Source organism: Takifugu flavidus, chromosome 7, assembly GCF_003711565.1.
Source record: "Takifugu flavidus isolate HTHZ2018 chromosome 7, ASM371156v2, whole genome shotgun sequence".
NCBI lineage: Eukaryota > Metazoa > Chordata > Actinopteri > Tetraodontiformes > Tetraodontidae > Takifugu > Takifugu flavidus.
The window spans coordinates 3,960,276-3,988,038 of record NC_079526.1 but is presented as its reverse complement, the minus strand read 5'-3'; the positions used below and the strand labels follow the sequence as shown (position 1 = coordinate 3,988,038).

The window sequence follows — 27,763 nt, the reverse complement described above, 5'->3', positions numbered from 1 at the left end:
GAAAAACAGCTGAAACAAACCATCAATTATCGAATCTTTAAGGGGGGAAAATGCGCACGACATAAGCTCATGCAATGAATTACAACATGTGATAAATAACTGTATATTTCAGCGACCATCAGTATGAAAAGGCCATAAACTAAAAATCATTTTTGGATTGGGAGAATAACATTATTACTTCATAAATCTTGTCTGTTTACTTGGAACTATCCAGTAGAATCATGTTGTCTTTATCACAACACCACCTTTTTTTATTCGTACTCACTCTTTACCTGCAGCTATATGAATATTTATACATTTCACATGTATAACGGAGGGATAATTACTACATTTGGTGCACACAGTAATGTCTGTAATGCGTATTAATTTTCTGATTCCTTCCTCAGTTAATAAGCTCTATGAGCTCAATAGCAGAACACTGTTTGCCCTCCCTACTTCGCACACTGTTTGACTGGTACCGGCGGCAGAGTGGCACTGATGACGAGTCATACGAGTACAGGCCTCGCTCCAGCACCAAGTCCAAAGGGTGAGATGCTGTGGATTTTCTTTTATTCTTGTTTTTCCAACTGTCTATATTGAGTGATTGTGGTTGTTTTTTTTGCTGTTGTAGAGAAAACATCTATTCATTGTTTGCATTTATGTGTTTGTAGTGATGAACAGCACCGGGATAAAGATTATCTTCTGGAACGGAGGGACTTAGCCATAGATTTCATTTTTTGTTTAGTTTCAGTGGAGGTTCTGAAACAGGTGAGCTTTTTGCATCCCGATTTACATGTTTTTAAATTCTATTTTCCAGTTAAACTGCAGAGGTCATATTTGTCAAACGCTACCAGCTGAGATAGAATAAGGGAGAGTCTCTGTATGTACTTAGACCAATATGACATGTGCTTATATCATTTTTATTGCAGTAGTGGGTCATTTCAGGCCATTGTGGAGTTTATTTTATCGGCCATTGGTCTAAACCACATTTGTTCATTTGTATTTCCATTATCACATTTCCTATTCAAAGCTCCATCTTTGCCTTTATAGGCCACCAATATGTGGTGTCTGTTTACAAGATAATCCCTTTAAAAACAGAATGATGAACCAATCTGAAAGCACTCTAAACTGGTAGCATGCTTAAAACTGTAATTTCATACAATACTAACTGCTACAGAACTATTAGTATTGTTTGTGTACCCATAGATTTGTGGAATTGAATTTGAATTTCAGGATTTACCTCCAGCTATCTTGTAAATAAATAAATCCAGTTAATTGTATTTTTAAAAATGCAAATCCTCAATAAGAGCATTTCCTGCTGCAATGCTCCATATCTTATGCTCGAATGTTCATTATGAAAACTGTCTTCCACAAGCACAAAGTGGAGTGCACACCATAGAAACAGCCTCCCAGCTCTCTGTTGAGGCTGTTTCTAGCCACATCCAAGCCACATTCTGAGTTAAAAGCCAATCTCCCAGGAAACCGGTGCTAGGTTTTCTATGACATTCCTCTTGCTTGGGTAAAGAGGATGGTAGCAATGAGAGATTCAAGCCTTCTAATAAAGCTAAATGCCATGACCATGGCTGTGCTCCTCTTCCAGATACCTCTTCATCCTGTGCCAGATGTGTTAGTACATGAAGTTCTAAACCTGGCGTTCAAGCACTTTAAACACAAAGAGGGGTGAGCAATATTTCTGTAATATCTGTAGTTATAGAACGTTATCCACCAGATAAATTCTAAATATGCTATGCTTTCCTCATCAGATACTGTGGTCCCAATACCGGCAATGTCCACATCATTGCTGATCTGTATGCAGAGGTCATTGGAGTCCTGACACAGTCAAAGTAAGGACCTGATTTCTAATTTTGATGCACCTCAACCGAATGTACATCTCTTAGGAGTTTATTTAAGTGCAGTGTATCTTTATCTGTGATGTGTGTATGCTTAGGTTTCAGGCAGTCAGGAAGAAGTTCATCACCGAACTGAAGGAACTCAGGCTAAAAGAGCAGAGTCCCTTTGTGGTCCAGAGCATTATCAGTCTCATTATGGGCATGAAGTTTTTCCGGGTCAAAATGTATCCTGTGGAGGATTTTGAGGCTTCATTTCAGTTCATGCAGGTAAATTATAGTTGGCAATGTTGTTCTGGAGTGATTGTTGTGCGTGTTTGTACTTCAGTGTCTCTGATAGAATTCTGGCCCCACAAATGTATTTCTTCCTCTTTTTTTCAAGAGATCACCTTTTCTTATTTTAATCAATGTTGTATGATAGAGACGAGAATAAATACAAAGACTATTTTTGACATCTGTCCCTACAATTTGTTTGTTCTTCAAAATAAAAACACATTTACATCTACTCTTTAGTGAGCTTGGACAGGGAAGTATAATATCGACTTTACAGGCCCCTGAAAAATATTTCCTGTCTATATCTAATGAATTATTAAGTCAATTATATTGTTATGAACCTTCAGATATGCATAAAACGTGCACTTGGCTTTGTGTGATTTGCCATCATTGACATCCTGGGCAGCACAGCAGTTGAACCAGACGGTAAACACAGTCTAACCCAGTGGTGGGTCCCTGTGTTGCCATATTGAGTTATTTTCCACTGCTCCTTTCAGCAGCTTTGTTTTTGGCCTTTTTGCCTGAAAAATTCCACTTTATGTGGCAACACCCATGTGAGTCATTTACTGTCCTGCTGTTACAATCAGAGATGTGTGTTCAGCTTCTTCAGTGACCAACCTGCATTTAGTGTGTTCATGCCCATGGCAAGCATCAATGAGGCGTGTTTGCTAAATTGCATCAGACGTTTTATTTTACTGCTGCCTTTGTTCAAACTCAGTTGCTCTCATAAAGTCAGATGAGTAACGATCAAAGGTGAGGCTTGCCAAGGTGTGTGTGTGTGTGTGTGTGTGTGTGTGTGTGGGAGATAGACTTGGTTCATCGATGGTAGTTTATTATCAGCCTTTCCTTTCACTTTTCATCATGATTCCATCCATGGACAATTAGCAATGCAGGACATCCACTCTTCTTTTCAATGTGCTTCTTTTAAATTGTTGATCGAATTGAATTCCTCTGCAATAATTTGTATGAAAAATAATGCCATTTATTGTGAGCAACATTAGTGAAATGTACTCCAGTATAACTAAGTCAGTGTTTTCCCATTTCACAAATACTGTAAATGTTTGAAGCAAACCACCAGTCAACACTCGTGACCTGTATGTGGATCTTTCAGGAGTGTGCCCAGTATTTTCTGGAAGTCAAGGATAAAGACATCAAGCATGCTCTGGCAGGCCTTTTTGTTGAGATCCTTATTCCTGTTGCAGCTGTGAGTCATTTATGTTAAAACTTATTTGCACTGATTTATTCTCTCACATGACAATCTGAGAGATGACAGACTTGTTCATCCTCAGGCGGTGAAAAACGAAGTCAACGTGCCCTGTCTGAAGAACTTTGTTGAGATGCTGTACCAGACAACATTTGACCTTAGTTCCAGAAAGAAGCACTCTTTGGTAATACTGTTTTCATGTCTCCCTTTATACTCCTGTTCCTATTTGTTTAACCTATTTCTTGTATTTTTCCCCCTCTCTACCCTGAAAGTAAGGCTGACATTATTCCCTCTCTCCCCAGGCTCTCTACCCTCTGGTGACATGCTTGCTGTGTGTTAGTCAGAAACAGTTCTTCCTGAACAACTGGCACATCTTCCTCCAGAACTGCCTTTCTCACCTTAAGGTATTATCAGAGCTGGGCTTCACTCATAGCCCATTTCAAAATGCTTTCCAAAGTATGAAGAATCCATACTGTAGGTTTTAAGACCTTGATTGTTCTGATAAAACACCTGACCCGACCTTAATGAAACATTAAATTCTGACCACAGTAAATTCATGATGGTGATTTCCCTCTTTTGAAGCTATTATTGCTGGTTAAAAAGGTTGTCCCTGTTTTTACTGACCTGGGTGCTGCAATCATTGGAACCGTCGTGGGCGTGATTGATTGCTGGGTTCTTTTGTCTGTCTGAAGATCACAGTACTTTATCAGCAGCAGCCAGATCTGAAAAGGGAACAGCACTCGATTTAATGACGACTTTTATTTGTCGCAGTTAAATATGATTACCATTCATAAAAATAAAATAAAAGAAGTTAATTGACTAATTATTCACTTTTGAACTATCACAATTTCTTTTAAGTTTTCAACTTTCCTTGTGTTTTCAAGTGCTGTTTTATTTCAGGTCTGTTAGTAATTCCTTATAAACCAATCAGTAGCGAATCAAAACTGCATTATTCCTGCCTGTTACCCTCATGGAGCCTCATTGACCAAATTCTTGACAGATTGACTCACTGAATGTCCCTTCTGTTCGTTGATCACTGTTCTGTCGAGGTTGTGCGCTCTTGTGGTGGTGTTTAGTTTTCCGTTTGTGTGTCTGCGTCGGTACATTTCTGAAATAGCCATCTGTATTTGTATCTTCTTTCATTTTTACATTTTTTAAATGCAGCTGATTTACATTGAAGTCAACAGTGTTTTTTGAGTGATTGGGCAGGATTCTGGGATGTGTAGCTATTTTTAACCGTGGTGATTTCTCTTAGCTGTGCCCATTCACCAGTTTTGAAAATAGCCGTGTTATCATCTATCAAAGGTTTTCACACAATAGTATTAATTGTAAGTTTGTTGTTTCAATGGTTTTGATAGTTAATGGAAATTCACTCGGTGTTGTCTTCCCTATTTCCCATAGAGCTTTCTTACGTCACCCCTTTCCACAAAGGAAATAATTTTTAAATTCAGGAGTGAAAACATGTTGCACAAATAGAAGGAATAAAGTTATTCCTGCTGGAGATCAAAAACAGCTCACATCTGTTTTCAGGTTTATCGCAAGAACCAAACCCAAGAAGTCCAAATCCAAGCCTATCAAAATATGATTGAACGCCGTGGCTTCATCTGCACTTGTATGATTTGATTACTTATTGTAGGAATCCCACATGGTTCAAATATAATATAGAGCTTTGTGGTGGAGGTGTTGGACATTGATTCGAATAGACTTCTGTCTTGGGTGTCACTACGTTTCAGCTTTTCTGTTGAGACGGGTGATGTTTTGTGGTTTCTTTTATATTAACTTATGGCTCCAGAGCAAAGTTGACATGTAGATTGATAATCTGCCAAAGATGGTTTTAACAGACAAGAGGTGTGTTGTGTGTAAGCTAATGTATTTTAATTCTGCTGAAATGGACACATAGTAATACTAAATGGAGCCCACCTAGTTCAGTTAATGAACAACAACCCAAGGGTAAAGTGTAAAAGGTAAATACCATTTGATGTGAATTTTAAAGTTTAATAGGGGGCAGTTGAACGGGTGAATTATCTGCTGGCAACCACTGGCTTTGCCATAAAGTCATTAGAGTTTATAAGTTGCCCTCTGCCCAGCCATGCCTTGAAGTCACTTTCACTCTGTAGGTGTCAAACTCCAGAAGATACAGCAGCAGCAAGCCACTAAAACTAAAAGATACACTAAAACGAACTACAGTGTCCGATATGTCTGTTGAATTCTCTGGATTTATGCCAGGTTACTGCTAGCTTAACCTATTGGGCTTGGAAAAACCCACCTACAGTTGTTGCATGCCAGGAAATAATTTTGGACTCTATTTGTTAACGTTTATAATGGTTTCCAATTGCAATTTTTTAAATTATATTTTCCGCTTCCATTTATATCCACTTCTTTCTTTCTCTGCATTTTTTCTGCCTCACTGTCTTGACACGCCTTTGCTTTTGCATGATCACCTTTCCTCATTTTGCAATCTGAAATCCAATCAGTCTAACATCAGATGGATTTCTTTTTCTAATCAGTAGAATTTTACTAATTCCTAAATCCAGAATTACCATGTTAAGCAGTTCACTGTGTTTGACTGCACATGGATTAACCTACAGTTACTTTGACAAGAGTATAGAAAAAGATGCTGGACTACTCTTGTCATTTTATGTTTTTATTTGTTTCAACGTGCATGTGCCCCTCCCCAACTCTGCATCCTTTATCTGCTGCCATTTGATCTTTTTTTCTCACACTGACTCGCTCCAGATGCCGTCTAACAACAGCATCCGAAAGCAGATTGAGACACTACAGGTGAGTTGTCTTAAGTCAGTGGCCTGCCTGGTGCGTCCATTCCTTTGACAGCTCCACAACCCTAGGGTAGTTAGGGTAGTTCATCCTGTGAGTGCTCCCTGGTAAAAATTATGTTAAGGTTTTAATTTGAGTTGAAAAATAAACTGTGTGATGTTGCTTTAGGGCTTGTAGGAGAGATGGTTTATGGTGATGGCTTTTGTCAGATTAGTGGTGCATATACCGTACATGCTTATACTGTACTCATTTATTATTAGTGGCAGTATAAAACAACACATTTATCAGTTCACCTCTCAGTGCTGTTGCCTTATTAGAATTTCCCCAGAAATCTGTGCACACATTGCAGTGGTTTAGACCCCAACAGCTGTTATTGGGCCACTTGTTTTTACATACCCATATGCATTTGATTTATTCCCGGCGCACATATTGTGAAATTATTTTGGTCCTCTGGTCCTTTTTTATGTTAGAAAAGCATTTGATACAGATTCATTTGAATTTGTTTTTGCTCTTCAAATTAGAAGTGCTATGAAATGTTTACTTTATAATATGCACAATGATAATGGTAACACACAGCTATATGGTGGAGTGTATCAGAAATGGTCTATTATCAACACCCCTTTGCAAAAGAGTTGAGTTGATGCAAATCTGGTTTGCATCAACATTGCTGCAACCTTTTGTGACCTGTTGGCACGATGTTATGCTGGCAAACGTAGAATATAATCACAGGATTTATCATTGCTTAAAAGAAATGTGACACAGCACGTTGTCCTATTTGTTTTATCTTTTTATTGAGAAATAATAAAGGGTGGCAGTTAAATTGTACACCGTTGCCTCTGTTTAGAGTTTGTGGATTTATCATAAAATCCCCAATCTCATGAGAAAACGGTGATGTTGGTCAGAAGAAATGAAGGAAAAACTCCTCTACAGTAGCCATAACAACAAAAGAACAAATATGGAAATAACAAATCGAGCATATCCTTTTGCGTAGAAACACTGCTAAATAAACCTGTGCAGTATGTCTTGGTGAAAAGTGAGTGTGTGGAGGAATTTAATTTATATGTCTACTAAATACTAAAGGATGTCTTATTAAAAATATCTCATATGCTGTGGATTCAGAAGTTTGTTTAATTGGCCAAAATAGAGGAAAAATCCACAGACACTTTGCAAATCATTTGGAGTGGGTGTAACACCTAAATGGAATAAGTTACAGAAATGTTGATGGATGGATATTTTCAACACACCCGTTTCTGCCCAAACCGCTTACATGTTTTAGTTGTTATCCTGCTTGGTTGGTCCAAAAACGTCCCAAAGACTTACTGGAGCATGGGATTTGAACCTGGGATGCAGTTTATTACTCTTGTGGTAATTGTGTGTTAATGTGTCCTCTGAATGTGTTTATGTCAGCTTCTATTAGGGGGAAATTCAGAACTCTCTTTGTCATTGCCTTTGTTTCTTTACTGCATACTTTCTCTATTTTATTCACGTAGTCCTGAAAAGTCATCGGTTTCTCATTGTCGGGATGTTCCTATGAAGGGTTGCAATTACAAATGCATTTATTCGTTATCCTGTGACTAAAAATGTATTTAAAGGTTCAGAATTCAGAAGCCTCTCAACGAATGCGGCGAGATTCTGTTGACTGTGTGTGAGGGTCTGGAAGTGGACTTGATTGTAACCATTATGACCCGAGTTGTGTTGTGTATGTTTTGTCATAAGTTTTGTGTGTGATCGTTGCATCCCAAGTGACAAACACCCAGATTTTACAGGTGAGTGATGAATTTGCTTATTGATGTAGCTAAAGGGATTGTTTTTACTTTCCCAGAACAAAGACCCCAAAATGTCCCGTGTGGCGCTGGAGTCGCTCTACAGACTGCTCTGGGTTTATATCATCAGGATCAAGTGTGAGAGCAATACAGTAACCCAAAGGTTAGTTTTAGGATTGACACATCAACATATTTTGTAAAAATATTGGTTACAATGAAGTAACCTCAACTTCTTTCTTTTCTTGCTCCAGTCGGCTGCTCAATATCATTTCAGCACTTTTCCCCAAAGGCTCCCGGAGTGTTGTTCCCAGAGACACACCCCTCAACATCTTTGTTAAGATCATCCAGTTCATAGCTCAGGTGACCTGCAGGATTAATGAATGTGCCTGCTTTCACAGCAGATCCAGACTTGAGGGAATTGTGAGGAAATAGCTAAAAGGATGACCTCTTCCCTCTCTGTTGTTACAGGAAAGACTAGATTTTGCTATGAAGGAGATAATCTATGACCTCCTGTGTGTGAGCAAGTCTCACAAAACCTTTGCCATTAATCCAGAGGTAAGGTAGAGTTATGAGCGTTGACTAAACCTCTATTTTGTCATACCTTACATCTTCTCCCTGCTCTGCCTGACAGAGGATGAACATTGGTTTGAGGGCCTTCTTGGTGATTGCTGACAGTCTGCAACAGAAAGATGGTGAACCTCCTATGCCGACAACAGGCATCATCATGCCTTCTGGGAACACTCTGCGGGTCAAAAAGATCTTCCTCAACACCACTCTTACAGATGAGGAAGCCAAGGTGATAGGTAGGTTGGAGTTTTGATCCTCGCTGTTTTTATGGACGCCATCTGACTTGTGTGTAATAGTTGTGCTGGGATGGTTTCAGGAATGTCTCTGTACTATCCACAAGTAAGAAAGGCCTTGGATAACATCCTACGGCACTTGGACAAGGAAGTAGGGCGTTCAATGAGCATGACCAACATACAGATGTCCAACAAGGAGCCAGAGGACATGATTACGTACGTAGCCAAATCTTGATTTGTACAGTATGTTGTGTTCCATGGCTTTGCATCCCTCTGATAAGCAAGCTTCCAATGAAATGTTTGTGCCACAGGGGTGAGAGGAAGCCAAAGATCGATTTGTTCCGTACGTGTGTGGCCGCCATCCCAAGACTGATACCAGATGGCATGAGCAGACAAGACCTAATAGAGCTTCTAGCAAAGTAATTGACCTTCCTTTTGACTTTTCACACACACCTTTCCATTGAGTACAGCGTTGTTTCATAGGACCCACACAGATAATATTATTCTAAATATTTCCCTTCCTGTTTCCTCTCTAGACTGACCATCCATATGGATGAAGAGCTGCGGGGCCTTGCCTTCACTACTCTTCAGGCCCTCATGGTGGACTTCCCAGAGTGGCGAGAAGATGTTCTCTCAGGCTTTGTTTACTTTATTGTCCGTGAGGTAACTGATATCCACCCTTCGCTACTGGACAATGCTGTCAAGATGCTACTGCAGCTCATCAGTCAGTGGCGGCAGGCAGTGCAGAGCAGCAATAAGACCCACAACGTGCAGGTGGGGCACGTTTCTAATATATTCATTTAAATTCGGTGGAAAGTTTAGAATGAGCTTGAATTCAAAGTTTGTTTTGTTCAACAGGGCGCAGGCAGAGGCCATTCTCTGTCACTGGAACGCACTCCTATTTTGGGGGTGCTGCACATGGTGGAGGGGTTAGCACTGGTGGTGCTTTGCAGCTGCCGCCCCGCTACGCGGAGGCTTTCTGTTAACATCCTCAAGGAAGTCCGAGCACTGCACACTGCTCTGGGAATCGGCAGGGTAATTGCTTCCTGTCACTGTTTTTTTTTCTTTTAAAGAGGCTTTTGATGAGCTCTATTTCTGACATCTACCCATCATTTCAGGGTGATGAGGAATTGGCAATTGATGTTATGGACAGATTAAGTGCATCGATTTTGGAAAGCTTCATTCATCTTACCGGAGCTGACCAGGTATAATTGTCATCTCTTTCCAAAATACTGCGTCTTACACATTATGCATATGTGGAACATAATTGTAACCTGTTTTCTTTGTAGACAAACTTGCTGTACTGCCCCAGTGGAATTGATCTTCAGACTCTTGCAGAATGGAGTTCCTCACCAATCAGTCATCAGTTTGATGTGGTCAGCCCCTCACACATTTGGGTGTTTGCCCATGTTACCCAAGGCCAAGACCCTTGGGTCATCAGCTTCTCCAGCTACCTGAGACAGGAACACCTGCCTAAACATTGCCCCACTGCAGTTAACTATGCCTGGATGTTTGCCTACACCCGCCTGCAACTGTTATCTCCACAAGTTGACATCAAGTATGTTTTCACAAGGCTTGGTCTTTATGCCCAGTGTACATGTAACTTACGTTTTAGTCTCTTTGTACGAAACAGGGGAGAGTGTCTTTGTGATGATGCAATGTGATAGGCTTCTTCTCTTAGTCAAGTAATTTACAAGACTATGGAGACAAAAGCAACCAAAGGCAAATGTTTTATGTGTATCCTCACCTGTTCTTTCTGTCCCTGAACATTAACCTGTCCTGTCTGTCTGTTCCAGTAGCCCAATCAATGCCAAGAAAGTGAACAGTCTGAACAGTAGTGACTCCTACATTAGTCTCTGGAGAAACTACTTGATTCTGTGCTGCAGCTCTGCCTCACCCTCCATGTGTTCCTCATCCTCCAACCCTGGCTCCGTCCGCTGCTCCCCGCCTGAGACGCTGGCGTCCACCCCAGACAGTGGCTACAGTTATGAGTCAAAGGTTAAGAGTGTGGAACAGATGCCACTTTGTGCAGTCAGATTTAAAATCTCTTAAAGCAGTGCTTATTTATTTCCCTATATCTATTTAGAGACACTTAGGTTAATTTGGTAAAAGCTCAAGAATATTTACTTGGATTACTTGTTTATTTCACCTCTGACCTGCTCTTTCTCTTTGTGATAATAGATCGTTGGCACTCCGTCCCCCTCCTCCCTTTTCAAACACATTGTTCCGATGATGCGCTCTGAGAGCATGGACATAACAGAGTCTCTTGTGTTGGGGCTTGGCAGGACCAACCCTCTGGCCTTCAGGTACTAACAGCTCTACATTAATATTCATCCATCTCAATTTTTTTTCGATGATATACTTTTTGTCTGATTTGTCATAAACATTTTCGCCCTTCAGAGATTTGATAGAGGAGCTCAATCCCATCATAAAAGAAGCTCTTGATAGAAGACCTGAAGTAAGTGCACCTTGACTTTGAGGTTGTCCCAGTACAGACCTACAATTCTGTCAATGATTGATAGTATCCGGAGTTAAAATGCCACACTCTCCCACCTACAGAACATGAAGCGACGCAGGCGTCGTGATGTCCTCAGGGTCCAGCTGGTCCGGATATTTGAGCTCTTGGCTGATGCTGGTGTCATCAGTCAGATGTGTGTAATAATCGTTATGTTTATGGACAGTGTGAATAAAAAGCATGTAGGATTTTATGTGACACCTTAGTGACCATCATCTTCTTTTTGTTCAATCTTTTCTCAGTGCCAGTGGAGGGTTAGATGGGGAGAGCCACTCTCTCAACAGCACGTTGCTTGAGTATGTTGATCTCACCAGGCAGTTGCTTGAGGCTGAAAATGACAAGGACTCTGACACCCTGAAAGACATCCGCTGCCACTTCAGCGCACTTGTGGCCAATATTATTCAGACCGTTCCAGGTATGCATATCGTATTTCACTACTTCCTGTTTTCATTAATTGGACTATTCCAAGCGCATCGGGTTTTAAAAATGACGCATTCTAATGTATTAATGCTGTTCATTGGGGAGTGTAGTGCACCAGAGGCGGACCATCTTCCCTCAGCAGTCCCTTAGGCACAGTCTCTTCATGCTCTTCAGCCATTGGGCCGGTCCCTTCAGCATCATGTTCACGCCACTTGACCGTTATAGTGACAGAAATATGCAGATCAACCGCCATCAGTATTGTGCTCTAAAGGTACACACATAAGACCATTTTTATGCAGAGTAGAATTTATTAACACATATTATTGCTATCTGATCACAATGTCAACATTTAAATTGTTCTAGGCCATGTCGGCAGTGTTGTGCTGTGGACCCGTAGCTGACAATGTTGGCCTTTCCTCTGATGGTTATCTGTACAAGTGGCTGGACAACATCCTGGATTCTCAGGACAAGAAGGTTAAATAAACAATTTTCTATTTCATTTTTTGTATATTCATCCCCATAGAACCTCCAAATGGATCATAGAGGTACACTGTAAAAGATATGGGCAATACTTCGATCACACAATTCAGGTCTTTAATAAAATATTCCAGGTGAAAGTCCTAGCAATTTTTCAATGATCTCCTCCAGGTTCACCAGTTGGGTTGTGAGGCTGTGATGCTGCTGCTGGAGCTGAATCCAGACCAGAGCAACCTCATGTTTTGGGCAGTGGATCGCTGTTACACAGGTTCTCGTCGTATGGCGTCCGGTTGCTTCAAGGCCATTGCAAATGTCTTTCACAACAGGTAGCATTACTCCAGAACCCTGAGAAAAAAAAAAAAAAAAAAAAACAGTCCATTGGGCTCATGTCAGGCCTTTGCTAATCTTTTTTTTTTTCCTGGATAGGGACTGCCAAATTGACACCGTGGTGCTGATGAACTTAATTTTGTTCAAGGCTGCTGATTCTTCAAGGGACATTTATGAAGTAGCCATGCAGCTGTTACAGGTTAAAATTCCTTTTTAAAGTCAACATTATTTTATTCAACATCTACTTGGAGCATTGTTCTCTTTAGTTTTGCCATTAATCGAATTTGGTCTTTTCATGTGTTTGTGTGTCACAAGTAGATCCTGGAACCCAAGCTCTTTCGTTACACTCACAAATTGGAGATCTTACGGGTTGATGGTATCTTGACTCCTCCCTCTCCGTTGCCGCACCTCTACTCTGTGTCTTACTACCAGCTGTCTGAGGAACTTGCAAGAACTTACCCAGAGCTTACGCTACCCATCTTCTCAGGTTTGCTGTTTCACCATTTTTAACAATTTGGGGGAAGCAGTTGTGGAATCACTGTGTGTATAAAAGCATTATAACATGGTCACATGCACTTTGTTGGGTAGTTTGAAAAGCAAGTGAACACCTACTTCATACATTCTCAGAACTCTATGAAGGCAGTTAAGTAATTGGTAAAATGCCATCATTAAGTAATTTTGATTGATTCATTATATTTTGCTGTTGGTCCATGAAATTGTTATTTTAGAATAACCTAATACATTAACCACGATGATATACGTCTTGCATCTGAGGTTGCCAGCAACTTTCACATAAGCACAAATGATTAATGGCAAACCTTGTCTTTTTTTGACTCCAGAGATCAGTCAGCGTATCCAGACAGCGCACCCTAGTGGTCGTCAAGTTATGTTACATTACCTCCTACCTTGGATGAACAATGTGGAGTTAGTTGATTTCAAACCAGCCGCACGACGACCAGAGGACTGCGGGAGTGGCGAAGACGATGAAGACGCACATGAGCGGGAAATGATGATGGTCAACAGCAGGCGCTGGCTCCGTGGTGAGGGCTGGGGTTCACCTCGAGCAACCACGATGGTGCTAAATAACCTCATGTTCATGACTGCTAAGGTGATAGACCTGTCTTATTCTAACAGAACAAGGCGAGTTTGGAAACCTGTCTGTTTGGCAACTTTTTTTATTTTATTTTTTTACAGTATGGTGATGAGTTTGCCTGGTCAGAGATCGAGAACGTCTGGACCACATTAGCAGACAGTTGGCCAAAGAACCTCAAAATCATTTTGCACTTCCTCATCAGTATGTCCGGTGTGAACAGTGACCCCAGCCTCCTGCCCTATGTAAGACAAAAGGGTTAACGTCCAATCATCTACATTTCCTGCACTTATATGTTTTTATGGTGTGTGGTATTGTTATCAGGTGAAGCGGGTCGTTGTTTACTTGGGCAGAGATAAGACTATGCAGTTGTTGGAGGAGTTGATGTGTGAGCTTGATCTGACTGATCCTGTTAGCTCAGCAGTCACTCATATGGACAACCCCCCATATTACCGCATCACTTCCAGTTACAAAATCCCCTCAGTCACCTCAGGTAAGTTGAAAAGCTGGGCATAACACTACCAATATAGCTTTGGTGTTAGGTGGTTAATGTTGGATCTTTGTCTTCACAGGAACAACCTCCAGCAGCAATACTATGGTGCCAGGAAATGATGGACATCATCATGACTGCAAGATCAAAGACCCTCACTTGGAAGACAGGTAACACTGCACTTATCCAACATATTTACACATTAGTGGAGTAATGCTCATATGTGTGGAAAAGCTATCACCAAAACACTTACAAAGCATTTAACATACATAACATAGTGTTGGATTTTTTAAAAGTTTGCCGTTACTTTTAACTCTACTCAAACAATATATAATAATTAGTGGAGACATCGGATGATTTCAAGTTTGGCTGTTTTACAGTTACACCCACCTGGACATTTACACTGGTCTGAACTCTAACCTGAATCGTCAGCACCATCGCTTGGAATCTCGTTACAGCAGCAGCTCTGGAGGCTCTTACGAAGAGGAAAAAAGTAAGAAGCCAATATTTTAATCCGTTAATACATTTAGAATTAGGCCTTACCAGTTGATTCTCTTTGTAGGTGATTCCATGCCAGTTTATGCTAACTGGCGCCTGAAGGTGATGGATCATAACCGGCCAGAGCCTCTTCCCTTTCCTCCTAATGGAGGCTGTTGGTCCCCCCTTGTGGACTACTTGCCAGAGAAAAATTCACCTGCGGTACCACTACACAGGTTTGTCACTGCACACAACCTGCCTTCCCATTTTGGTATTCAGTTATTTGATGCCCATGTCAATTTTTTTCCTCCCCTCAGGTGCAACATTGCAGTCATCTTACTAACCGACCTAATTGTTGATCATGGTGTCAAGGTGGAGTGGAGTGCCTACATTCATCTTTTGCTACATGCCATTTTCATAGGTAATTTTCTTCTTGCCTTTTATGCATCACATACCACAGATACAATGCCAATTTACCGCATAGTCTTTATCCTGTGGTTGAATTTTCCCCTAGTTGTTAGACCCTGAACTTAGCAAACTAACCTTTAATCCTCCAGGGTTTGATCACCAGCACCCAGAAGTCTATGAGCACTGCAAACGCCTTCTGCTTCATCTGCTGGTTGTCCAAGGAGCCAACAGCAATGTTCAGTCTGTGGCTATGGTGCTGCTACGCAACCGAGACTTTAATGAGTCGAGGGTCCTGACTGTTAAGCCAGTAGCTCCAGAGATGAACCTTACAGGTCAGTCAAAACAGAGAAGACACATACCACCATCATTTAATGTAAGAATGTGAAATAACAGTGGAAACCTGAAGGTATAAATGGTTGTGAATTGTTCTATAGGAGTGCAGGAGGTGTTGCCACATTGTCAGCCATCACCTATGACGGATTCGGGCCTCAGCTCCAGTTCTACATCCTCCAGTATAAGTCTGGGGACAGGGGGGACTGCTCTGTCTCATCTGTCACCCTCACTGCTGAGTGAGGTGGACGTTTCAGCTGATCAGGATGAGAAGATCAAAGGTCTCATTGATTTCATTACGTCAAGGTGAGGAGACGCTGTATTTTGATAAATGACCGTATAATGAGGAACACAACATTTGCTGCTACCACTAAAGCTGTTGCTAACTGTCTCTGCCAATCCCATATGTTTTCTAACTGATTATATATTAAAGGACTTTAAAATGCTCTTTCAAAAGAATGGTTCTGACCTTACCTTGCAGAAAACGGGGCCCACTCTGGAATCACGAGGATGTTTCACCTAAGAACCCAAACATTAAGAGTGCTGATCAGCTCAGTGTTTTTGTCAGACATGTTGTGAATGTATTCAAACAGTCTCAATCAGGTTTGTATGGTTTTAAATAGCTGTTTATGTTGATGTTAAATAGCACAGTACTTCAGTATCCTAATTTATATTTTACTCACTCAGGTTTCCAGCTTGACTCTTTGCTGAGCGAAGTAGCCCTGCAAACAGCTCTGTCATGCTCCTCACGCCATTATGCCGGCCGTTCCTTCCAGATTTTCAGGGCACTCAAGCAGCCTTTGACTTCAGCCTTACTGTCAGATATTCTTTCTCGATTGGTCGAGACTATAGGAGACCCGGGAGAAGAGGCTCAGGTAAGAGAAATAGTTGAAGTTAAAAAAAAAAAAAGCATTTTCTCTGATTTTTAGGTTTGAAATGACTCGTTACTAGTTGTCAAATTCTTCTGATCCACTGATTACAAGTTGTTCATTTTAGGGCTTTGTCATTGAACTGCTCCTGACGCTGGAATCTGGAATTGATACCCTAGCAGACGCAGTCAAAAACTATGACCTTCTCTCTGCCTTAGCTCAGTAAGTCTTTCTGTAGTTATTCTTATCATTTTCAAATACCAACCTTAAGTTATCCATAGGCTTTGATGTTATAGCATTGCTGAAAAGGATCTCAACTGACTGTAGGCCAGAATTTGCATTAGTCAGCAAACCTGCATGACATAGACAATTAGTCCAGCAAGCAAAAGCAATTAAAGAAAGAAAAATAACTAACTGTATGATTAAAGCCATTGAGGCTTACAACATTTGTTTTTTCTCGTAGAACACCTACACGTGATCACTTCCTGGGGCCCAAATTTGCTGCCAACAGGAAGAGCACTGGTCAGTTGAACTTGAACAGCGGCGGGCTCTTCCAGTACGCCCACACTCGTAGCAATTCTCTTCGTACCAATCTGATTGGGGAAAGAAAAATCGACAGGAGAAGGAGCAACACCCTTGATGTAGCGGACCGGCTTGGAGGCAGCCACGGGAACTTGGCGCGCACGCGCAGCTTATCATCGCTGGGTGGGGGAGGGGGTCCTGGAGTTGAAACCATCCCTCCAGTGGACCCCTCAAATTTGATGGCCACTGTGTTTTGGATTGCCACCTCATTGCTGGAGTCGGACTATGAGTTTGAATATCTGTTGGCTCTGCGGCTTCTTAACAAGCTGCTGGGGCAGTTGCCTCTGGACCGAGTGGATAGCAGAGAACACCTGGAGAAGGTTCTGGCAAAACTGAAATGGTACAGCTTCCCTGGCCTGCTGCAACTCTTCCTCAAGGGTTTTACATCCGCTTCTACTCAGGAGCTTACCATCCATCTGCTCAGCAAGCTCATCACTGTCTCAAAACACACACTCATAGACCCCTCACAAATGGCAGGTCAGTCTGTGTCCACAAAAATGGGTACATTATTTATCAATGCATAATTATCACTGCCATTATTATTATAATGAGAGGCTTTGCTAATTTTGTTTACTGTCTTCCTGGGACCGGTACACAGGTTTTCCTTTGAATATCCTGTGCCTCCTACCACATCTCATTCAGCACTTTGACAGTCCTACTCCATTCTGCAAGGAGACGGCTGACAAAATAGCCAAGGTGTGCACGGACGAGAAGTCGGCCACGCTCTCCAACTTGGCACACATGATGAGCCTTTACAGCACACACAGCTATTCCCGTGACTGCACCAACTGGATCAACGTGGTCTGTCGCTATCTCCACGATGCCTTTGCTGAGATAACCTTGAATCTGGTCACTTACTTAGCTGAGGTACTGAACTGAAGATCAAGATGTGGCTGTTGGTCGTATTGCAGAAAATGTTGAACCGTTGTTTGTTTTCTCTCTCAGTTGCTGGAGAAGGGCCTTCCCAGCATGCAGCAGTCTTTGTTGCAGATCATTTACAGCCTGCTCAGTCATATTGACCTTTCTGCAGCCCCCGTCAAGCAGTTCAACCTGGAAATCATGAAGATCATTGGAAAATTTGTTCAGGTGAACTTACAGCAGCTACACATTTGCAGATATAACAACGCTGTGTGTTAACGTCTAAAATGATTTTCCTGATGTATGTGGTGCTATGAAACAAACAGTTGGACTCTACAGAAACACATTTTTGATCTGAATGTGTGTATTATTTGTGATTCTAATATAACAGACACTAATCTATTCATAACAATGCAACAATGGTGCTGTAGCTCTTTGTCAAAGCCTTTTTTCTGTACGTGACCCAGAACAATGTATGCATGTTAGTTACAGCTGGTGTAACAGTATTGCCTCAAGAAAATTCTTACCTGGTTTGTCAGCAGCGTTGCCCTTTGTGGAAGCCATTATGTTGGTGCACTCACAATTATACCTCTGTACACGTGTATGGTGAGCTTCGTTATCATGACCACATGGTTGGTGACATTAACACAGCTCATGGCTTTAAGATGCTGTCTCTGAACTAGAGTAGGAGGAAGTTGTTTATCCTTCTGAGTCCCTATTTGCATGTAAATGTGATGTTATAGAGTCCACACTGGAAGGAAGCCCAAAACATCCTGAAGTTGGTGGTTTCCCGCTCAGCCAGCCTTGTTGTCCCAGACGACGTGCAACGCTCCTACAGCACAGAATCCTGCGGCTCTCCAGAGATTGCCTTTACACGCATATTTAACAACGCGTCTAAGGAGCTTCCTGGCAAAACTCTGGACTTCCACTTTGATATCTCAGAGGTCGTTTCTGCCTCAAGTTTTCATAATAGTTTTTGCCTTCATTGATTGTTATTTTTGTGACTAACTGGCATCATTTGCCTCTACAGACACCAATCATAGGGCATAAATATGGAGACCAGCGTACAGCTGCAGGCCGGAATGGAAAGCCCCCTGTAATTGCGGTAACCAGGAGTACCTCTTCTACATCCTCTGGTTCCAACTCCAATGGACTGGTGCCAGTAAGCTGGAAGAGACCCCAACTCTCTCAGGTAACAGATACGACAATTTGGCAGGTTTTACATTTTACTTCTTAAAGACCTCGAGGAAATCTCACGGAGCAGAATAGTGCGTTCAGATTTTCAAATATTCAGAAGTGCTTTGTTTTCTTGGGGCATGTGTTCTGACCCAAAGATCAAATGGTTATGAAAGGGTTTTGTGGGAAACTGCTCACTGAGATGATTGTTCTCGCTTGTTGTCTTGTTACAGAGAAGAACCAGAGAGAGGCTGATGAATGTGCTGTCTCTATGTGGCCCAGAGTCTGGCATTCCCAAGAATCCATCTGTAAGACTCCTCTCCTACTCTAAAGCCTTAAAAAGATCTCAGTGAAATACTGCCGCTATTACTGTGTTGTCTGCTTTTCTTGCTGTTCTCTTCTCAGCCTGATTGTAATTTCATTTATTCTGCACAAGATTTATATTACTTTGGGTTTTTTCCCTTCCGTTGCAGGTTGTGTTTTCATCTAGTGAGGATCTGGAATCTGTGGACCAGCAGACCAGTCTAATACCCACAGTGGAGGAGGTGGTGAGAGAGGAGGAGGTGCAGGGAGAGGACACTGGCAGTGAGCAGCAGTTTGGTGTCTTTAAGGATTTTGACTTCTTAGATGTGGAGTTGGAGGATGCTGAGGTGAGGGATTTTATTTACAATCATCCTTAAAATGCTCCTAATTTTAAAGTTGATTTACATTTTTTAAAAATTAAATGCAAACACAACATCACCACAAAATCTTTCGCTTTCTCTCAAGTACCCGTATATATTTCACTTTTCACCGTTATGTTTGTACCTTATTGCATGTGTTTATGTCATTTCGGATTAACAGCGTTGATGTTTGTCCTGTCTGCTCTACTACAAAACATTGCGTATTGTCCTAAGTCTACTAACATACGTATTCCTTCTTTTCTCTTGCCACAAGGAGTTGCAGGTAAGTCTGTGGGCCAGAAGGTTTTTAGACACGTTACTCTTTACAGTGCCCTCATCTCATGTTTGTGTGTGTTAGACTCTGGCTTCTGTTATGGGGAAAACTTTATTAGGTCAATAGCTTGGCATCAATTTCGTCCCTGAATGCTTCGAGCCTTGCCACTCATACACTCATGAGTGCTGCAAAAATTGTCATGCAGTGATGGAATTTGCCATAGCAATTAGATTACTCTCAGCAAATTGTGCAGCATTAGCGTCAGTCTTTTTGGGACAGATAATATGCATAATTAATTTATTTCCCTTATTTATTGCATTCATTCTTTCTAAAAATCAGCCGTTCCTCTTGTGTCTAACTGCTGTTTTCTTGGTTGTCCTGCAGGGGGAGAGCATGGACAACTTCAACTGGGGGGTGCGTCGTCGCTCCCTAGAGAGCATGGACAAAGGGGACACGCCGTCTTTGCAGGAGTACCAGTACACAGGCAGCACGCCAAGCCTAAACCTCACCAACCACGAGGACACGGATGAATCATCTGAGGAGGAGGTACTGAGCGCTAGCCAGATTCTCACCCGCTCTGGCCTTGTAAGTCTCACTCTAATCAGGGGCCGTTACAAACCCAACCCACCATGCTCCTTACACAGCCCTCGATGGTGTGTGTGCGTGCGTGCGTGCGTGCGTGCGTGCGTGCATGTGTGTGCGGGCATATATTCAGCTGGACTTGCTGCCAGTTTGGACGAGGGCTAAGCGCTTGCTTCTCTGCTGGTGGTAGTTTCCCCTCAGTGCATTCCTTCTATTTCTAGATTTATGCTGTTGTCCCTTTATCTGTTAATTATTGTTATTATGGTAAGTACAGTGTAGGAAGACATATATGAATAAAAGAGTTTGATTTACACAAAACCATTAAAGTCAAGTCATTGACAAATGGTAAAAACAATGCTTTAGCTAATGGGATCATAAAGTCAGAAAAATAGCATTTTCCTTTGTTTTAATAAGTGCAGGGCTCCGTAATATTTGTCCTTATTTTGCTTTTTAAGTGCAGCACATTTGATGTCATATATCTAAATGCTTCACACAATAATGGCAACATAATTCTTTCTGTCTTCTTCTTTTTTCTGATTTTGGCAAAACTGTTTGTTGTTACGCCACTAAATAAACAAGCAGTGCTAATTGATTAGCATGCAGCATCTACTGTATGAGTGTGGTTAAAAAGAATGAGTGTGCAAGCAATATTGTTGTTAGTTTTTAACTTATAGCACTTGAAAAGAGCACTAGAATGTCAAATATGTGAGAATTTTATTTTAGAAATTGTCTTTATCTCACTTGTCATTCAACATTTGTTGAACTATAAAGTAAGTACCGGTACTCATTAAAGTCCAGTTAATATACAGAATAATGCTAAATGGTTCTGTTGTCCTGTTGAAAGACTGAATAAAATGTCCAGAAGTATCCTGAGTTAGTAATTAGCTTCTGCACTTATTTAATAAGCATCATTAGATATGGTTATATGGAAAGGTTTGCTGTCCTCGACACAGCGTTTCTACTTTAAAGAATCAAATTAGAGCTTTTATCTTGACTGGGAAGTTAAACCAGTCCTTGTTTCTTTTGCAGCTGAACAGTGACTCTGCTACCGATGACACCGCCTCCAATCATGTGGACTCTCTGCAGGAGTCCTCCAGCAGCGCCCTGACGGAGGAGGCCACCGTCCTTCCATCTGTGCCATCTCTTCCTCGTCTAGATAGCCCCATTTTGGAGATTGTCCACTCGGACAGCGCCAGCAGCCAGCTACCTGAGGTGCGATCAATCGGGAGCATCGATAAGCTGTGGTTCTCGGGTGCTTTCTAGCTCGCCTCTTTTCCTGCCTGTCCTTTATCTGCTTCCGCTCAGTGTTGTGCTTGTCTGCCATGACAACAAATCGGCTCGCTACAGGGAGGTACGATGGGCTTCTATAGCTGTGTAGAAGTGCTTTTAGGTGAAAACAAGTGCTGCTGCTGCTGCGTGCTCCTCCCACTTCCTCTTATGTTCCTTTCCTCTGGGTGCAGGTGCTGAAACCAGACCTTGTGCTTTTGTTTTAAACTGATTTATGGGGTCACTGTATCATAACAAGGCTTGCTGGTTTGTCGGGGCTTGCTTCCTTTTGTGATTTTTGGGGTTGATATCAAAGCTCACCTCAGGTTAGCTGTTCCTGCTCAGCTCCAATAACACAACTGACCATTCCAACTAAACACTCCATTCATATTTTGAAATGGACCCCAGCTCCAAAATCTTCAGCGGAAGCATGTGTGAGTATAAGTCCATCATAGGTGGTGTGTTCACTTGCAGTTGACTGTCATGACACCCAAAGGACCCTTTTCTATTTGCAGCCATATTAACAAAACCTCTTGTAATGGACAGCTTTGCTATTTTCTGCAACTGGTTTGTCATTTATACTAACAACAAGCAAAGCATGCTGTTTGGAGTGTGCACGTACAGTAAGATAAATGGCTCAACCTTTGACCCTCATTAGTGTTATAAATATTGTTTGTTTATTAAAAAAGCCCTGCCCCTTGTCATCCTCCATGTAAATAATAAATGTAACTTTCTAGGAATTTTGAGACAGTGGTCTCAATATCAGTCCAAGGACGTGTCCCCCACCACAGCCTCAGCTCTTAGTGTAATGAGCCCCAGATAAAACCATCAATACTCTTACTCATTCCCTCCAGGATGGCCATGACCACTTTTAAAAGCTTTCTGTAATATAGCTGCTGCCGCTGTGATGCGCTGGCTGCCTGCCACACAGCTGCATCAGGTTTATAAATACATTTTTAAAAAGCAGCTCTTAATTAGGACTCATCTTTGCCCTCCTGGACAAGCTTTACATCCAAAAAGGCTACTTTACATGCAGAGTTTGCTAACAATGCTGATTCCTTCTGAGTAACACACGTTAGCTCTTTGAGCTAATTTAATCAAGGATAAATCTATAGCAAGACAGCATCCATGTGGGCTCTGTGGAGGATTTATGTTCCTAATGCACTCCATTATTTGTGTGCAGCCTATGTAGAACTGATAATAAATCAGTCCATACCATTATACCGTTCATCAGAGTATATCAAGCGTACCTGCTGTCCCTCATTTCTGATCGTTTCACAGCAGTTTTGCTGTTTTATCGGCCTTATGGCTTCTTTTAAAATGCTTTTTTAGAGACTTATTAGCAGCTTTTTTTTTATTGATATTTTTTTCCCTCTCTTCATGAACTTAAGTCTGCGGGGTGACAAAAATAGCACCACTCATAGTTCTCAACATTAGAGAAGTGCTGACTTAAGAGTTCCCCATATAGCTGAATGTTATATGTATAGGCATGTAGGATGTATAGCAGCCTCAGTTTATCCCATATGAGCTTTGGCAGTAGATCCGTGTAGAGCAAGTGTCGTTAAGCGCTGCCATTTTCATGACAAACGGGCGCCATCACTACTAAGTGGAACCGTTTTCGTGTCAGGTGTAAATTTGACTGCCATATTGCACAAGTGATCCCCCTCTGGATTGTGTCACAGGATGCTGTAAGCATGACAGCAGCAGATGAGCTGAGCAGCAGTGTGAGCGAGGACACGGGGTTCTGCAGCGCCCCCCCGCTGCCCTCTGATCCACAGGAGCTGTGTGACCTCACCGACTCACAGGAAATTCAGGATGTTCAGGAACCCCAAGACCCTCAGGAACCCCTGGAAATCCTAGACATTCAGGAGACCCATGAAACGGAGAGCATGCAGGACCCTCCGGACGACCTGGATCCAGCCCCCCCTCCTCCACTGGCCATAGACACTCCACCGGGGTCTCTGTATGAGGAGGAATCCCAGACAGGCTTGCCTCTGTCTCTGTCACTGCCCATGCTGCCAGGGATGAAGGTCGACCCAGACCCAGACGGCACCTGTGGCTCTTTGTGGGAGGCAAATGTGACCCAGGCCCTGAAGGAGCTGGATGAGCGCTGTGAGGAGGAAGAGGCTGACTTCTCTGATATCTCCAGGTAACACACGAGATCTGCTTTAGTTGTTGGTTTTTTACATAGAATCTGTCAGTTTCTATCTCCTATTCACTGGGTTGTCTTGTTTGAACTTGGATTGTATATCAGAATTGTATATACTGCCAGACAAGAATGAAACATTAACACACACACCCACACACGTTCCACCTGGCAGGGGATGGAGTGAGTGAAGTTTACCAGTGACATATTTTTGTTTGGTTGATGCTCTATTGTAATTCAATAGGTCAGAAATTGACGATACGAAGACTCCAGTAGTCTGTATGAAGGTACACTGTGTGGTCTTGTCCATGGGCATGGCTCCAGTGAGGGCGAATTGGCTCCAATCCACATTAAATGTCCCCTCTTCAAGGTGGGCCAATTCTGCCTTGAGGACGATGGCAAATTCAGGCGTTGAAAATATACAAAGGCAATATTAGGAAGCCCGATCTTAAAATCTTCCGGGGGGTCACTCTAACCAAGGCGTTACACCTAACTTATCCACGTGCTCCCCTTCTGCAAGTGTTAAAGTACGTGTACTTCTGGTGATTGTCTGGATGCTAAACAGTTTAGCTGTTTTTTTATGGATCAGGGACTCTCCATCTAATGGAGTGCTGTTGCTCTGCCTGTTTGGTAAAAACGCAAGCGCGTGTGTGTGTGTGTGCGCGTGTGTGTGTGTGTGTGTGCGCGCACGCGCTCGGGGTGTTCAGCTCTCTGCAGTCCTGTGTGGGACGGGAGTGCAGTGCGCTAGCGCCGTTAGCAGATGCAGCACAGCCGAGCCGCAGGAAGAGTGAAGGAGAGAGAAAAAAAAAAAGGGAAGCTGTAGTTTAGTCGAGAATGAGGATAGAATCCGTGTCCCCTGCAGCGCTTGGCACCGCGGGCTTTAGATTCTTGTATTCTGTCTGCTTCTTCAAGCTGTTTGGTCCGACTGGCCTGTGAGTATCTGGAGCTGGGAGAGAGATTTGCATGATGCTAGAATGCTAATGTCTCGTGTTGTTATACAAGAACACTGCAGCAAAATAGAGTTGTTATTACAAGTCCGGAGGCAGAGATCCGCTGACGTCAGGTTGTTTATTTACAAATTGCCAGATTGAGCATGCGTTTGTTTATGTTTGTCCTTTGGCGAAGACTGAGTGGAGTGGAAAGCATGTTAGGCTGTAGCTTATTGGCCCCTCTGTGTGTTTCAGTCAAGATGATGGTGACGCAGACTGCTTCCCAGAGATCCAGGCCTCTCCGCCCCCTTCGCCCTTCCTCTCTGCTATCCTGGCAGCATTCCAGCCCGTTGCCTATGACAACGAGGAGGACGCGTGGCGTTGCCATGTCAACCAAATGCTGTCAGATACCGACGGTTCCTCGGCTGTTTACACCTTCCACGTGTTCTCCAGACTATTTCAGGTAAATCTTTGTTGCAGCAACACCGGCTCTGCACTGTCCCATCTGTGTTTGTTCTCTCGTTTTGAGTTTTACATCCTTGTTTATTGCAGAGCATGCAAAGAAAGTTCAGCTCCATTACACATTCATCCGTTCGCTTTCTGGGGGAAAAGCTCCAGAGGATGGGCAATCAGTTTCTCAGTTCTCTCGAGGTCATGACGTCGTGTTCGCAGTGTCCCACCGTGCTGCTGGACGCAGAGACGGTGAGACTATCCGACACATGGAGACGAGAATAAAACGCTAGCATTTTTATTTTCCAGCGTATAATAACGTGGGTGGTGTTTGTCGTGTTGTTGCAGCTGGTCTCTTGTGGGTTGTTGGAGACTCTGAAGTTTAGCGTGCTGGAGTTGCAGGAACATCTCGACACCTACAACAGCAAGAGAGAAGCAGCAGAGCATGTAAGTCCCCCCAGGACAGAATCGCCTTGTTCTGGAATGGTGGCATATTATAGTGATTCTGCATTACAGCCAGCTGTGACAGAACAAAGTGCATGATGGGAACCCGTCTCTCATCCGAGTCACATACGTTCAACCGGTCAAGTCTGAATTGATTTCCTTAAAGCCAAGTGTGTGTATGAGTCCATATGAGCCACATTTCTGCTGCTCCGTTTACATCAGGAAGGAGTCCCAAAACAATGTAGCATCCATGTCATTGTTTTACAGTGCAGATTTAGCTGGACATGCTCAGTCGGACCATTGGTGGCCTTAGACATGCAGTGCACACTCGAGCCTCCAATCTCAGGGCTCATGATCAACCTTACTGATGTCATAGTCTTCCTTGGGGTCTTTAGCGCGATGTGGTGGGGATGCAGCCAAGTCATTAAGTCCTTTAAGGTCCGGCTGAACTGCGCTGCTCCAGTGTTACATGTGGCCGTATTCCCTGTCGAGGGGGATGAAACTACTTCTTGTTATTGTTAAATCACGTAGAAAATCCCTGGCTGCGAGGGGGGAGGGGCTTAAGAGATGAGATTGCACAGGATTCTGGGGTGCAGGGGCACTAATTGAATGAGACTGCAACAGTCCCTGGAGGCTCACATGCCATCCTGTGCTGTGCTGAGGCCCGTTTTAATTTGCTAAGACATATCCAAGCACACACACACACACACACACACACACACACACACACACACACACACACACACACACACACACACACACACACACACGTAGTCGTAGGTGACCAACTGAGAAGAAACGCTGCCAGAGCCCCTGCAGGCGCTCTTTTCCCCCTCCATTTTGAATTCTCTTATCTCTCATCCGCTCCTGTTTTCTTATCTCCTAGTGGCTGGAAAACTGCAGGAGAACCTTTGGCGACAGAGACAGCAGCCAGCGGCCCAACACTCACGCACAGGTAGGCGCAGACTCTCGACCTGCCTCGTCTCCTGCGCTTCAAGCATGTTTTCACGGAGGTGCTCTGAATCAAAGGGTTGGGATTCCTGAATGGTAAATGTTGTATTTGTACTGGGGAGAGTCTCCACCCAGCACACGCAGAGGTCCTTTCCCTCCTGTGTCCTTCCTCCTGTGGCCTCTAGCATATCCTCTCTGTCCCTCCTCACAGGGAAGGGAAGATGATGTCCCACTCTTTGCCCCTCAGGTCACTGTGTCCCTGCTGCCATGTTTAAGCTCACTAATTCTTGGTCTTTCTCTCCTCCTGTTTTGTTTTTGTGTGTGTGTGTGTGTGTGTGTGTGCGTGTGACCTGCTCACCTTCTTGCTTAGCAAATGGAAAATCTAGCAGTAAGTGGTTCTCATATTACAGACTCTCAATAATCATCTGGATGTAAGAAAACTGTGATCACCTCATGCCTCCACGTCCCCGTCCCAGAACCTGCATCTGCCGCTGCATCTCTCTGTTTTGATTGGTCATATAACTGAGTTTAATCGCTGCCTTCCTCCCGTATCTTAATTTCCTCCCATCCTGCATTGCTTTCTCTGCGTTCTCCCGTTGCTGCATCCAGCCTGGTCGTCCGTGTCTAAGGTGCCGCCCGGGGAACCTGCTGCAGATAGAAGACGTGCAGCAGAGATTCTGGATGTCTGAAGATTAGATTGTCACTAGAATGAGATTAAGTTATACTGCATGCTTTAAAATCCAGCCGCTGTTGTGTTTTGTTTTCTTATTTTGACACGGCTCAACGTTACCTCTTCGCCTCAGCTTGTGCCAAAGGGAGCATCTGATGAGTTGGAGATGGATCATTTCCCCATTGAGAGCACTAATTCTTCTCATTGTACCGCTCACCTTTGGCCCAGACCAGATGACCTTTTGCTCATCTTAACCTTTTCATCCACCCCCACGTCTCTAACACCAGATCCCATGTGTCTAATCACCGTCACCAGCATCAGAGTGAGAGCAGGCCAGAGTGTAACGCAGCCTCGTGACTGTGTCTGTGTCTCCGCAGGAGCTGGAGTTGTGCCGCAGACTCTATAAGCTGCACTTTCAGCTGCTGCTGCTCTTCCAGGCGTACTGTAAGCTCATCGGCAAGGTGGACACCATCAAGAGACAGGCACAGGTGAGACGGCTGTCGACCGTGTTAGAGGAGAACGCCGTTCCCTCGGCGGGAACTCTGATGATGGAATAATTACCAGCTAATCTTTTATTCAGTAATTCTATATAAGAGCCACTTTTGGCCCCAAAACACTCCAAACTCCCAAAAAGACGGAGCCGAATGTTCGTGGCTACATGGAAGACGTGCAGCTCTAAAGGATTTATGTTAAACGTAGAGAAGCGCTGGTTCCGTCTCTTCTACCAGA

General features: G+C 43.0%; 1 protein-coding gene across 4 annotated transcripts in view; it reads left to right on the top strand.

The window, feature by feature from the left end:
• fryl (furry homolog, like) overlaps positions 1 to 27,763 on the top strand; it is a 40,171-nt gene that overhangs the window by 10,277 nt on the left and 2,131 nt on the right. For 2 of the 4 annotated variants that reach the window (XM_057039294.1, XM_057039293.1), the window contains 57 exons: positions 387 to 526; positions 651 to 747; positions 1,580 to 1,659; positions 1,743 to 1,823; positions 1,928 to 2,096; positions 3,211 to 3,303; positions 3,389 to 3,487; positions 3,606 to 3,707; positions 6,040 to 6,084; positions 7,901 to 8,004; positions 8,093 to 8,201; positions 8,310 to 8,396; positions 8,473 to 8,644; positions 8,725 to 8,857; positions 8,953 to 9,060; positions 9,178 to 9,415; positions 9,500 to 9,676; positions 9,760 to 9,846; positions 9,931 to 10,199; positions 10,438 to 10,639; positions 10,823 to 10,947; positions 11,042 to 11,099; positions 11,201 to 11,292; positions 11,399 to 11,571; positions 11,687 to 11,847; positions 11,940 to 12,050; positions 12,225 to 12,379; positions 12,480 to 12,579; positions 12,699 to 12,867; positions 13,220 to 13,488; positions 13,575 to 13,715; positions 13,795 to 13,963; positions 14,043 to 14,130; positions 14,341 to 14,453; positions 14,523 to 14,673; positions 14,755 to 14,858; positions 14,995 to 15,177; positions 15,280 to 15,481; positions 15,657 to 15,778; positions 15,863 to 16,050; positions 16,172 to 16,266; positions 16,508 to 17,103; positions 17,225 to 17,493; positions 17,572 to 17,712; positions 18,228 to 18,428; positions 18,515 to 18,676; positions 18,894 to 18,968; positions 19,134 to 19,310; positions 19,981 to 20,181; positions 21,208 to 21,390; positions 23,127 to 23,593; positions 24,775 to 24,982; positions 25,072 to 25,221; positions 25,318 to 25,416; positions 26,300 to 26,368; positions 26,735 to 26,752; positions 27,412 to 27,522. In XM_057039294.1, the coding sequence (XP_056895274.1) occupies positions 387 to 526; positions 651 to 747; positions 1,580 to 1,659; positions 1,743 to 1,823; positions 1,928 to 2,096; positions 3,211 to 3,303; positions 3,389 to 3,487; positions 3,606 to 3,707; positions 6,040 to 6,084; positions 7,901 to 8,004; positions 8,093 to 8,201; positions 8,310 to 8,396; positions 8,473 to 8,644; positions 8,725 to 8,857; positions 8,953 to 9,060; positions 9,178 to 9,415; positions 9,500 to 9,676; positions 9,760 to 9,846; positions 9,931 to 10,199; positions 10,438 to 10,639; positions 10,823 to 10,947; positions 11,042 to 11,099; positions 11,201 to 11,292; positions 11,399 to 11,571; positions 11,687 to 11,847; positions 11,940 to 12,050; positions 12,225 to 12,379; positions 12,480 to 12,579; positions 12,699 to 12,867; positions 13,220 to 13,488; positions 13,575 to 13,715; positions 13,795 to 13,963; positions 14,043 to 14,130; positions 14,341 to 14,453; positions 14,523 to 14,673; positions 14,755 to 14,858; positions 14,995 to 15,177; positions 15,280 to 15,481; positions 15,657 to 15,778; positions 15,863 to 16,050; positions 16,172 to 16,266; positions 16,508 to 17,103; positions 17,225 to 17,493; positions 17,572 to 17,712; positions 18,228 to 18,428; positions 18,515 to 18,676; positions 18,894 to 18,968; positions 19,134 to 19,310; positions 19,981 to 20,181; positions 21,208 to 21,390; positions 23,127 to 23,593; positions 24,775 to 24,982; positions 25,072 to 25,221; positions 25,318 to 25,416; positions 26,300 to 26,368; positions 26,735 to 26,752; positions 27,412 to 27,522 (8,688 nt within the window). The remainder of the gene's footprint in view (positions 1 to 386; positions 527 to 650; positions 748 to 1,579; positions 1,660 to 1,742; positions 1,824 to 1,927; positions 2,097 to 3,210; positions 3,304 to 3,388; positions 3,488 to 3,605; positions 3,708 to 6,039; positions 6,085 to 7,900; positions 8,005 to 8,092; positions 8,202 to 8,309; positions 8,397 to 8,472; positions 8,645 to 8,724; positions 8,858 to 8,952; positions 9,061 to 9,177; positions 9,416 to 9,499; positions 9,677 to 9,759; positions 9,847 to 9,930; positions 10,200 to 10,437; positions 10,640 to 10,822; positions 10,948 to 11,041; positions 11,100 to 11,200; positions 11,293 to 11,398; positions 11,572 to 11,686; positions 11,848 to 11,939; positions 12,051 to 12,224; positions 12,380 to 12,479; positions 12,580 to 12,698; positions 12,868 to 13,219; positions 13,489 to 13,574; positions 13,716 to 13,794; positions 13,964 to 14,042; positions 14,131 to 14,340; positions 14,454 to 14,522; positions 14,674 to 14,754; positions 14,859 to 14,994; positions 15,178 to 15,279; positions 15,482 to 15,656; positions 15,779 to 15,862; positions 16,051 to 16,171; positions 16,267 to 16,507; positions 17,104 to 17,224; positions 17,494 to 17,571; positions 17,713 to 18,227; positions 18,429 to 18,514; positions 18,677 to 18,893; positions 18,969 to 19,133; positions 19,311 to 19,980; positions 20,182 to 21,207; positions 21,391 to 23,126; positions 23,594 to 24,774; positions 24,983 to 25,071; positions 25,222 to 25,317; positions 25,417 to 26,299; positions 26,369 to 26,734; positions 26,753 to 27,411; positions 27,523 to 27,763) is intronic. The other 2 variants (XM_057039296.1, XM_057039295.1) reach the window with 2 other exon arrangements.